This window comes from Plecotus auritus, assembly GCF_963455305.1.
Source record: "Plecotus auritus genome assembly, chromosome: 2".
Lineage (NCBI taxonomy): Eukaryota > Metazoa > Chordata > Mammalia > Chiroptera > Vespertilionidae > Plecotus > Plecotus auritus.
In genome coordinates this window covers 47,328,187-47,340,501 of record NC_137771.1, presented here as the reverse complement: position 1 = coordinate 47,340,501, position 12,315 = coordinate 47,328,187, and the positions used below count along the sequence as shown (strand labels likewise).

The 12,315-nt window shown below is 46.2% G+C and overlaps 1 protein-coding gene across 1 annotated transcript in view; it reads right to left on the bottom strand.

The window, feature by feature from the left end:
• CACHD1 (cache domain containing 1) overlaps window positions 1-12,315 on the bottom strand; it is a 244,434-nt gene that overhangs the window by 69,886 nt on the left and 162,233 nt on the right. The window contains exons 5-6 of the mRNA XM_080656375.1: window positions 3,728-3,854; window positions 887-1,031 (exon numbers count right to left, since the gene is read on the bottom strand). Of these exons, the coding sequence (XP_080512501.1) occupies window positions 887-1,031; window positions 3,728-3,854 (272 nt within the window). The remainder of the gene's footprint in view (window positions 1-886; window positions 1,032-3,727; window positions 3,855-12,315) is intronic.

The following is a 12,315-nucleotide window of genomic DNA, read 5'->3' as shown; positions in this document are numbered from 1 at the left end:
AGTATGGTGTTCACATATAATATTAAAAAAATTTTTTTTTTCATGCAAAGAAAAGTCTTAGCAAGTACTACCCATCTTGGTTGTCCAATTGGAGGTGGAAGTGCGGGGAGGGGAGGAGGGTAAAGATATGGGGGAGGTTTTAAACAACGACATTAGTGAGTAAAACTTTAGGATTTAGAAGCCAAAATGATGAAGCAGAAATTGCCCACAGGCAACAGATTATCATTAGCTGCAAACACACCTGTCCCTGAGGTGTCCTAGAGATTAGTAAGCCTCCAGTGGCCTTCCCTTCTCCCTTCCCTCCCAAGCAATCTTCAGATAAAGTCAGCCATCCGACCAAAACCGGTTTGGCTCAGTGGATAGAGCATCAGCCTGCGGACTGAAAGGTCCCAGGTTCGATTCCGGTCAAGGGCATGTAACTTGGTTGTGGGCACATCCCCAGTAGGAGGTGTGCAAGAGGCAGCTGATCGATGTTTCTCTCTCATCGATGTTTCTGACTATCTATCCCTCTTCCTTCCTCTCTGTAAAAAATCAATAAAATATATTAAAAAAAAAAAAAAAAGTCAGCCATCCACCAGCATCCAAGCCCTGGCCCTTTTGCTCCTTAACTTAACTTCCAGTGTGAAAGTCACAGCTAATTAGAAGTCTTAAGAGGAGGCAGAAAGGAAGTGCAAGGTTCGGCTGGGTGGGGTTGGTTTTACAAGAGGTTTGGAATCTCAGTTGGCAGCTGCTTTCTCAAACACTAGAGTGAAAACTAAATCGCTCTCTTCTCCCAAAGTCATCTTAAAGACGGATTCTAAAACATATGTCATAAAACACAGAGTGCTTTTTAAAAAGGTGTTCAAGGCAGATCCAAAGCCACGCGGGCCACTAGGATCATGGTCACCTTATCGTGTTCGTCGATGGCGCTGAGGATGACCTGGGCGGCATCCTTGGCGATCTGGAGCTGGGTGTCGGTGACGGAGGCCCCGTGGTCCAGGATCACTACTATGTGCTTGGACTGCGGCCGGACTGTTGAGACGTAGATAGGTCTGGAAGGAGGAGAAGCTCTCTGCGGTCAATCCTGCTTTAAGTAAAAGGCCTCACCCTAAGCCAGCTGCGAGCAAATGTGCAGTCATGCTGGTGCCTAGGTTTTTCCACAGAGGGCAGGAGAATGAGAGAACAGCCAGCGGGAGAAACTATCCTGGGGCCCTGAAAACAACACCCCGAGATAACAGGGCGGGTCTGCAGACCAGGGGCTGGTACCATGTGTCTCCCAAAGATGAAAGCAACTGGGAGACGGTTTTAAGAAGCAAACCCTTTGGAAGGCTGGCTTTTCCTCACTCACACGGCAACCCTCTCCGCTGCTTGAGGTGGTGATGCTGCTCAGTGTTACCCAACGTCCAACGTCCTGCTCCAGGAAACGAACCGGGTGGCCGCCTCAAGCTGCAGACACAGCCTCAGAGGGAGAACGGTCCGCTCGCCTGTCCAGGGTCCTCCTTGGCAGATGACAGAGTGGGACTTTGGGAAAACCCAGGCAGCCTATACTCAGTGAGTGTGCTGAGCGACTCGGAATAGCAGGTCTGGTTTCTCTCCCGCAAGATGAAGACCACTGCGAAGAGGGCCCTTCCCTTTTAGGACTGAGGCAGCCCATGCAAGTCAGCCACGAAAAGGCCCCTTAGCTAAGCATTTATCACCATACGGTCAGGGCTGTCCGAGCCTGTGACAGACACTCTTCTGGCCAGGTTTTTGTTTGCCAACAGTAAGGAAGGGGGAGGGGTGGAGTCCCAGAGAAAGGCCTCCCATCAAAGCAGGCTTCTGCCAGAGTGCCGTACAGGAAGGGGTGTGAGGGTAGGCTTAATGAGGGCTCTATTCACAGTGTTAAAGCTGGAACAAATTAGGGGGAGCTTAAGAAAGCACATTAGCCTCAGAGAATGCTCTCCTTTATGGACACCCCTAAAAAACACTAGATTTTTTTCTCTCTCTGGGAAATGTTAGATGCCAGTTGAGTCACAAAAGCCTGGGCACAAATTGAGAAATGTAGGCAAAGTACCAAAACACCTGGCCAAGTCGACACTCACTGTTCTCAAGCCCAAAGTCCTGCATTAATACTAAGGTACCACTAGTTGATACCATTGAGCCAGTAGGGAAATGGGATTTAAAAAAAAAAAAAAAATCCAGGAGATGTAGCTCCAGAAATGAAAGAGAGAACAGAAAAGAAGAAAATCTAACTCTTCCAACACTGATGACTGTGTTACACATGGAACTTTTTAGGTCCTCCAAGCTAGGTGAATAGGTTTTTTTAAAAAGGACACACCTTCTTCATTCCAACTCAATTCACATAAATAATAAGCAGCATATGTGTTCACACTGTCACAATAAGTTGGTAAAAACTGTTTGAGTGCGATATATAAATAGTAACATATTTATGATCAAGATGCAAGAAACCTGCCCGGCTGGTGTGGCTCAATGGTTGAGCGTTGACCTATGTATGAACCAGGAGGTCACGGTTCAATTCCTAGTCAGGGCACATGCCCGGGTTGCAGGCTTGATCCCTAGTTTGGGGCCTGCAAAAGGCAGCCAATCAATGATTCTCTCGCATCATTGATGTTTCTATCTCTCTGAAATTAATTTAAAAAAAATGATGCATGAAACCTACCAAGTGCAGGGTAATGCTGATTTGGGATAAGGTCCTGGCTGTCCTTTTGGATTATCCCTCACAGGTGGTTCATTAAAAACGGCATGCTGCCCAGCTGGCGTGGTTCAGTGATTGAGCATTGACCTATGAATCAAGGGGTCATGGTTCGATTCCCAGTCAGGGCATATGTCTGGGTTGTGGCTCCATCCCCAGTGTGGGGCATGCAGGAGGCAGCTGATCGATGATTCTCTCTCATCATTGATGTTTCTATCTCTCTCTTTCTCTCCCTTCCTCTCTGAAATCAATAAAAATATATTAAAAAAAATAAAAACAGTATGCCATCTAATTTCTCCTCCAAGAAGCACATGAAAATTAGGTGAAGGAAGCTCAAGCGATGGCTCATTTAGACTCGGCAAAGTGGGTGTCTTGTACCAAGTGCAGAGGTTCTGGCATCAAACATCTGACACTGCAAAAGAGGAACCATGGGGATTCCCAAGGAAAGAAGGAATCTTTGCCTCAGGGGCTCTGTAAATTGATCGTCCTACACACGATCTCTGTCACTGCCCTTCTGGCTAAGCAGCACAACTTCGAGTCATTTCCACACTAATGATGGATCTTTAATCCGATGTTTCCTAGACAACCTTCACACTTTGATTAGGTGAGATTTGGGTGTAAATTTCAAAAGGATGGCCAAGCACAATGTCACATACAGGAATAGTGAGCATCACAACCTCTGCTCTGAGACATGCTACTGCTACGTCTTCCATTGCCTGCTGAACCCTAGGCAACATATCGCCGTGTTTGTCTCACCAAAGGTGCCTGAAGTGCAGAGCAGTTTGGGTAGTGCAAGCAATTTAATTTCTTTAGTAAATATCTTGTTCTATTTTGGCATGTTAGATAGTTCTAGAAAAGCTCTGGGCTTTATCATGTGACCTTCCCTAGCATTTCCACAGGCAACCTATGTTCAAAGGCGAAATCATTTCAGAATAAGTTCACGTTTCTAAAACCGCAGCCTAGAGGCAGAGCCAGGTATGTCAATGAGGAGCCAGTATTTCATGCAGATCACTGTCAGGGGCAGTAATTACAACATTAGCAAGTAAGTCAACGTACCTACTGCGATGCTCATAGCTGCCCTTACACCGGAACTTGTGTGCCGGGAAGACAGTGAATATCCCTTCTTCCGAACTGAAATACTGCCACTTGATTCCAGGGTTGGATTTCAGGTTGTCTGCAAGAACTGGAGGAGGGGGAATATGAAACATAACCGCCGAGCCCACAGGTGCACGTGGGCACCACCCGCAGGCATCTGTTTTGCATAAAATGCTTCTCGTATGAAGAAATTCCACTATAAGGCTGTAAATTTTCTACTAAACATTTTCTTCCTGTCCTTTAAAAACAAACACATACCCCTATTAGAAAATGAAATGAATGTTTCATTCAAGCGAAGCTATTCATCTTAACTTTGAATGGTGACACGATATGTCCGGGATCATTTTTTCCAGCATGAATGATTCAGTTGTACTAATGCCTCTCCTCACTGGGCTGGTCCCTGTTGGGCCAGTGTACACTTACTGGCTTGGATACATTCTCTAACTGTAGAAAACAGTGATGTTAATAGGCCTAGTCTCCAGAGGGACTAGATGTGTGACCTTGACCTTGCTCACTCCATAATGAGGGAAACAGCACTGACAGTACTTGAAAGGCCAGAACCATAATCATCCGATGATCGCTTATGGAATGATTCCAACGTGCCAGCACTGGATGGTGGCTCTCCTTGATGTTATCTCATTTCATCCATACAACAACCTTAGGATCATTATTCCCTACTTTGGAGTTGAGGATAAAGCAAGTGTAGAGAAGCTTAAGCGATTTGCCTAAGGCTTCATCATAAGTCGTGGAGCTGGCGTCCAAGCCTGGGTCTCCAGGCCCCTGTCTTCTTTACCTCGTGCAGCATTGCCTCCTGTCCTGTGTACACGGCACCCCTGTCACTGACCGGCAGCTGGAGTGACAGCCACCTTACTGTGTGCAATCCTGTCCACAAAGTCTTCCTTAACCTCTTTCCTGGACTCAGAGTTCCCTCCCTTCTCTGATGCCCTTTCCCTCTGTTCCACACTGACTCGGTCACGTATTATACACTTACTATGTGTAGGGTGCTGCTTTACATGCTTAAATATACAAAGATGACCCCAAAGAAAACCCTACTGTAATAACCACTATATCAAAAGAATCACATACAGGGACACGGAGCAGAAAGTAATGCAACAGAGGAGGAGTCTGAGCAAAGCCAAAAAGAAACCGTGAGATGCCTTTGAGAAAAACACAGAAAAACACGCATGCTCTGAGTGCCTACATGATCAGCCTTTGGTCTGGCTCGGGAGTTGGCAAACTTCTGTAAAGGGCCAGATTGTCAATGATTCTGCCTTTGCAAATCACATGGTCTCTGTTGCAACTCTGCCGCTGTCGTGTGAAAGCAGCCATGGACATGTGTAAACAGACTGGCACTCACCAACATATAGAGACATGTTGGTGTGTGCTAATCAAAGCTTGTTTACAAACAGCGGTGGCAAGCTGTATTTGCCACAGCATGCTCAGTGCCTCACACCTTCAGCAGTTACCCTGTCCAACACACACCAAGGAGCTGTAGCACGTTTCATCCTTAACAGTCCCCGGAGTAAAAAAAAGGACCATCCCAAGTTACAGATAAGGAACCAGGATCAGGAAGGTTTTGGACCTGCTTGAGGGTTCAGTGGACAAGGAAGGTGTCAATCCAGCGCGTGACCACAATGCCCGTCCCCTCTCCACTCTGCCGGGCGACCTTCTCAAGGTCGTCACCTAGACTCGGGTGACCAGGCTCTCTCCTGAGATGGATGGCAGAGGGGAGTGTGTGTTCACAGGGGAGAGGTTTTTCCTTCGCCCCATCTCCTGGGGATCTGAAGGCTCAATCTTGACCTCATATTAGCCCTGTTCTCCAGGCAGCCCTGCCCACCGGGCAAGAAAAAGGCAAATGCTGCCTTTGGAAGTAAAGGCAAACTCCGTGACCTCACTTAAAAATAGCATCTGTAACAATAAACAGGCTACAGTGAGGCTATTAAAAGGGGAGCCACTGAGAGCAAGAATGTTTTAAAAATAAATCACAATTCCTACGGTGCATGATACATTTAGTCTCCACCACCAAATATCATGCCGGCTCCCTAGCATCACTGCAGCACGAGAGCTTAAGTATCAGGCGAGGTTCCTCAAATCTGCCCCCTGAGAACTCCTCTGGCATCTGATTAAATTTCATCCATTATTCGGTACTAGCAGAAGATGATGGATATGATGGTAATGAGGACCCCAGAGCCCAGAAGCAATCTATCATTGTGGTGCGTGCCCCAGGAGGGCCCCTCGCTGACCCAGATGTGCGGAGAACGAGAGCCCCATTATCCACGCGGGCAGCCCAGAGGGGGCTTCTCCATTCATAGGAGTCAGGAAGGTGTTCTGGTCACTGGAAAACTCGGGCTGGGGTCCTGCACACTCACTCTTTCTTCAGAAGTGCTGGACGGCATCCAAGAAAAAGCTGGGCAGGTGCCCAGCAGTCGGCCCAGGATGCACAGTGTTAGGCCTTAAGCTATCCCCGGGCAGGTCCTGTATCTGTCAAAACTGCTCTGCACACCTACCTCAGACAGACACCGTGGAGGAGGCAAGAGATGGTGTTTTCCTCACTGAAGCTTATTCCCGAGACAGAAGTTATCATACCCTCTGAATCCCTCTGGTATTTATCTCTTCCTGCCTTCTAGTTCGTAGGATTGTTGTGAGGGTAACTTTCCGCTTCTCGGTCCCTGGCTTCTAAGATCCCTGAGGGCGAGGCCTCTGTCTGAGCCACCTCTCTACCCCCGGGGCAGGCCCCCAGTGCTTTCCACATTGAGGCATCCACTCGATGAGGGCTGCAGAGGTGATACCTGCGGGAGCCAGGCGGGGGAGGGGCTGCACAGTACTATTTCTCAGCTGTTTCCGGAGACTGTTGCTGGATCAATTCCAAAAACTTACTTTCCTCTAATGCCAAATCCAATTAAACATAAATTAAATATTGGGAGTACATCAACATAAGAGCAATGATCATTCTAAGTATGTTAAAAAATACTATATACTCCCTTCTCCCCACACCACCACCAAACCAATAGTTACAGAAATAGACAGATAAGGGGAGGGATAAAAAGCCTGCTTGTCTGAAGATTTCACGGGACTGTACATGCCAGAATGTATCAACTGTATATTTTGAACACATAAGTTTATTGGCTGTCAATGATACCTCAGTCACGCTGATGTGATAATAAAATAGGGAAAATTTATTGAGTGTGGCATAAACCGGTTTTATATAGGGTGTGCCGCTTTTCATAATTCCCCTGTGCGTTTATTATACCCATTTCACAGAGGCGGAGCTTGCTCAAAGCCACCAGGGTGGAGTGATGATTTGATGTAGGCGTGTCTGCCAAAGCCCTTGCTGTTGCCAGAATACCACAGTGCTTCTACATGTCGATAAATACACGCTGAGAGGAGCTGGCAATCACCGGATAAAAAGCACACCGAGCATTTCTTGAGAGGCAGAATAAACATACATAAACACGTTGGTGTTACTCAATCAAAATAACTGGTTGCATTAGCTTGGAAATATACAATGCACGTAAATACAGTTAAGGAGACACGATGAAAAGGAATGATTTCACAACTGAAATAAGGCATAAGGCTACAGTAACATGTAATCGTGCGCGTTTTATATTTTATTGATTTCTTACAGAGAGGAAAGGGAGAGGATGGATAGTTAGAAACATCGATGAGAGAGAAACATCGATCAGCTGCCTCCTGCACACCTCCCACTGGGGATGTGCCTGCAACCCAGGTACATGCCCTTGACCGGAATCGAACCCGGGACCCTTCAGTCCGCAGACTGACGCTCTATCCACTGAGCCAAACTGGTCAGGGCTAATTGTGCGCGTTTGAAAACAAACTGCCGAGTTGCTGAAAATGGCACCCACCAGTGGGTCGTCCGATGTCATGGGGTGCGCCTCTGACCCCACAGGCTGGCTTAAGTGGAATGTGGCCCAGACACAAGCTACAGCTTGGTAGGCAGAGCCAACAGGAATGATAGCACTCATGATTCTGAGCGACATCTAACGGAGAGCGTATTTTAGACCACAGGAGGAGGTTTTACTGAACGGAGAAACGATCTAGCTGAGACCTCTGAATTACTTTGTCGGTGTCTTTTTCTTTGCCTGCCCATTGGAGCAGCCTAAGTAAGCTGTTTGGACGCAGGCCCAGTGCTATTCTGCACTTTCTGTTGAATCCAGGTAAGTACTTAGGAACTAGAAGGGAGACCTGATAAATAGGAATAGACTGGGAACAAGAAGCCATGGGTTGAAGTCCCACGTCTAACCTTAAATTTACTCTCCAGACCGCTTGCAGAAGCATCCTTCAAAAATGGAAACCAAATCGCACCATGGATTTGCTGAACACCCTTCAGAGATTTCCCACTATACCTCTCCTAGTACTAAATCCAAACTCGATAGGGCCCTATGCCACCTGGCCCCTTCCTACTCTCCAACCTCACCTTTCCCCCCGCCCCCTCCCTATGCTGTACACATCAAGAGCTATGTTTTTCCGTTTGGCAAATGTGCCAAGCTCTCTGCACAAAGTGATCCTTAGGTCCCGAATAACTCTTTTCACTCTCTCAGAGAGACTTTCCCTCAGAGCACCCAGGGTTTACCTTCATAGCAAAAATGGATCACATTCATTGTATTTCTGTTTGAAGCTATTTGATTCAAGTCTCAGGTGCAGAGGAGCTGTAAGCGCCAAGAAGGCAGGAGCCAGGTCAGGTCTGTTCCTCACATTTCTGGCCTCCTGGCACGGGCCTGGTTTTTAGGAAGTGCTCTGTCAGTATGTACTAAGTGAACTAGTGAATGATGATTTTGGTCAAGGCTTTTCACCTATGTCCCCGTCACCTCCCCCGGTTTCCTCATCTGTAAAGCAATGGATTTCGACAAGGTGTTCCCAAAGACCCTCTTTAGAAACCAAAAGAGAAAAGTGTTAAAAGGGCAAAGGATGAAGGCCAATAGCAGGGAGATACACAGGTTTACAACGAGAGAGAAAGAGCCAACTTCCAACTGGGTTTAATCAAGTTTATGCCAAAGGGGGGTGGGGTGGGGGGGAGTCAGGACTATGAGATAGTAATAGTGATCCAAGATTAAACAAAATGTCCAAACAGTGCCAAGAAACACTTAGATGAGAATGATGGAGAAACTTAACCTTGGCATTTAAACACTAAAGAGCTACCTGTGATGGCACCTTGCTCTTCAAAGGCAAACTCTACCCCTTCCATCCCCCTCAGCATAGTCTTCAACAAATTGACTATTTCTCCCTCATACAGTTTCTATGTGAATTCTGGGCAAAGACAAACAATTCTGGAATACCCACTGGCTTACTTTTCTTCAACTATCACACACAAACTGCTCTCAGAAAAGCAGCTAAAAAGCATGCCTTTCCCCCTTCCAGGTGTTCTTTACAACTCCCATTACTGAGGCTCAAACCTGCCTGCGCCAGTGTACTGAACTGTCTGAGGGTAACTTTAACCTACGGGCTCCAGAGTCCACGGCCCCAAGTATCTTCCCTCCGATTTCACCATCTACATCTAACTTGTTCTAAACTCACTGACCTCTTCAGTGAAACCCAAACCAACAATGTTCCAAATTCTTATCTACCCTCTTTAATGCTTCCATCATCAGGCTGATGAGAAAGGGTGGGATACAAACCGCTTGTAGTTGGGCTGTGACTATTGTTTTTTTCAAACATATTCTCCACCAGGGGGTAGGCACAAGAAGAAAATGCTCTATAACAGAAGGCTTGCTGCCTCCCACCTCAAGGAACTCCGGGCTTTCCAATGCCCAGCCCAACACCACCAAGCAAAACACCCACAGCTATCTACCTCCCACGGCTTACCGAATACCAAATACAAGAGCTGTCCTAAATACACAAAGTTGCAGACATATGAAAACACTCCGACTTCCCCAACAGACCAGAAATTACATAGCACCTTTCAGTAATATTCTGTGCAACAGCCCTCATTTTGGAGGTGGATAAAATAAATTAACGTTCTGAGGACTCCTAACAATTTCTGGCATTATACCCTATCACATCTTTCCAATTCCTACTCCTCGCTCACATCTGGAGTATTGCTTTACCATGTTTTCAGGAGAGGCTGTATTTCATGGACCCCCCAGATATCGTTTACGCTGCTTCAGAAGTGGCAAACATATCGAGCATTTAACTATGTACCAAGCACTTTACTAAGCCTTTTATATGTGTTACCTCAGTTAATTTTACAACAATCCTAAGAGGTAGGTTTTATCTATTATTCAGGCAGCTAGCGAGAGCTAGAATGTGGAGGTTCATGCAAGAGATAGTACTGTTCCTGTTACAGAGTTAAGGCTACTCTGACTCCGAGAGGGAAGTGACCTTGAGCTCTGAGCTGAGTGAATCTGGAGCATGTAGCACAGTGATTCCTCCGGATTATACTCGCGAAAGCCCATCACCCAAGTTACATTAATGACCACGGACCCACCTATCTCACAGTCTTTATTTCAGTATAATGTTAAGTAGAGGAATCCTCACAGCCCTGGTTCTGTTCCAAGCTTGTCATGTCTGTTCTAGGCTAATTCTGTCATGTAAAATAACCAGTCCATTCTGTCCTTCATTCAGTTGCGACAGAATTAGCCTGGTCATGGGCTCAGAATCCAGAGTAAACTGCTGGGAAAATCCACAATCAGTGTGGGATCTACTGCTCTACCCTCTTCCTTTCTAGCAGACCATTCCCAAAGGATCCACAGGTCCAGGTGGTCTGCAAAGATTCTCAGAAGGAATAAGACAGAATAACAGGATGGAGTTCTCAACCCTGGCTGACCATCACAACCAGCGTTGAAAAATACAGATTCCCAAGCTTCACCGAGCCCACATCCTGGTTCACTTGGTAAGTGTTCTTAACAATGAACTCCAGCTGACTCATGATCACTCGGGTGGAACAACTGGACCAAGACATTAAACTTCATTATCCTGTTGCCTTAGTTTCACCTTCTTTCTACACTGTTTCTCTGTCTTCGGCATATAAACACCAAGTGTTCCTAATTTAAAAAATATTAGCAGTAGCAAGAACAATAAAACCCTTCCTCTCTCCGACCTTTCCCAAAGTTTTCAGTGGCTTTTCTCCTTTTCTTAGCCAAGCAGCTTTAAAGAGTGGTATACACTGATTCTATACTTCTTCTTCTTTTTAATTGATTTTAAAGAGAGAGGAAGGGAGAGGGAGATAGAAATATCGATAAAAGAGAACATTGATCCGCTGTCTCCTGCACGCCCCGTACTGGGGACCGGCCTGCCACTGCAACCGGGCACGTGCCCTGAATGGAATGGGTGACCTCCTGGTGCAAGGGTGGATGCTCAACTACTGAGCCACACAGGCTGGGCTGATTCTCCACCTCTTGCCATTCCATCACTTCTTACCTGGTCACTGTGTTTTTTGCCACAGCCTCTCCCCACTGCCCTCTCTACTTCTGGGGGACCTTTAATAGTCTACCCTGGTTTCTCCTTCCAAGCCAACTACACTTTCACGATACTTTTTTGGTAAGAATGAGACAAATGTATACAAAGGTTTATGGGGCACTAAGAAGCGATGGGTTGATTTTCTTGTGTACAGTGTGTGTTTGGACTCAGCACAGTTGGTTTCATGAGAATGACACTGTTCACCTGCATAGTCTGTGTCACTCTATATACCTGAGACATTTACGTGCGCTGACTTGCTGCTAAGCTAAGGAAACTAGTGCTACCTTACAGCAAATCACATCCACATTTCTTTCTTCAAAAAAGTCCTTCCAAAGTCTTGGTTATTCCATTATAAAAGCGAGGTAACAACATTACAAAGAAAATCCTAGTTTGTTTCATTCATTCATTCATTCATTCACTCAATAAACATCTGGTGTGTACCTGCTTTGGGCAAGGCACTGGACTTTTTTTTGTGAGCAGTAGGCACACAAAAAATAAATTAACTGGAGCAGAGGGTCAAGTAGACGTCCAATATAAAAAATTAAAATTCTATAATAAGATGAGCCACAGAGTAAAGTAATAAACAAGAGTTGTAGCTGGGCCACCACAGCCTTTGGGCTCTCTGGGCGTTGGCTGGGGACTCCGCTGAGACTGTATCTCAGCCCGTTTCTCCCACTGCTCAACCCTGCTTCCTTCTTTTTCCCCACAGGCTGCCAATCCCATCTCTGAGTTGGCCTCCTGGCAAACCCAACAAGCTACAACAGACAAGGAATTCTCATCTTTGCCAGAGGGAAGGTGGCAAAGAGGTTGGAGGAATGAGCAATATTTTATAAGTCAGAGAAGGCAGGAAGTGCATCTTAGGATGAAACAATAATATGAACGAAGGAGGAGGGACAGAGACTGGTGATTTGAAGAAATGAAAGTGATTCCCAGAGGGTAGGGCTCAGAGGGCTTATGAAGGAGAAAGAGGAACAGAAGATGGAGTTGAAAGGCCTCCACCTTTATCTCAGAGGTAAAGGGGAGCTGCCAGAGGATTTTGAAAACCGGAGTTATAGAGCAGGTATTTTCAAAATACCAACAGTATGCAGGATATACTGAAGAAAAAAAAGAGGGAAGAGAAGCAGGGAAACCTTTTG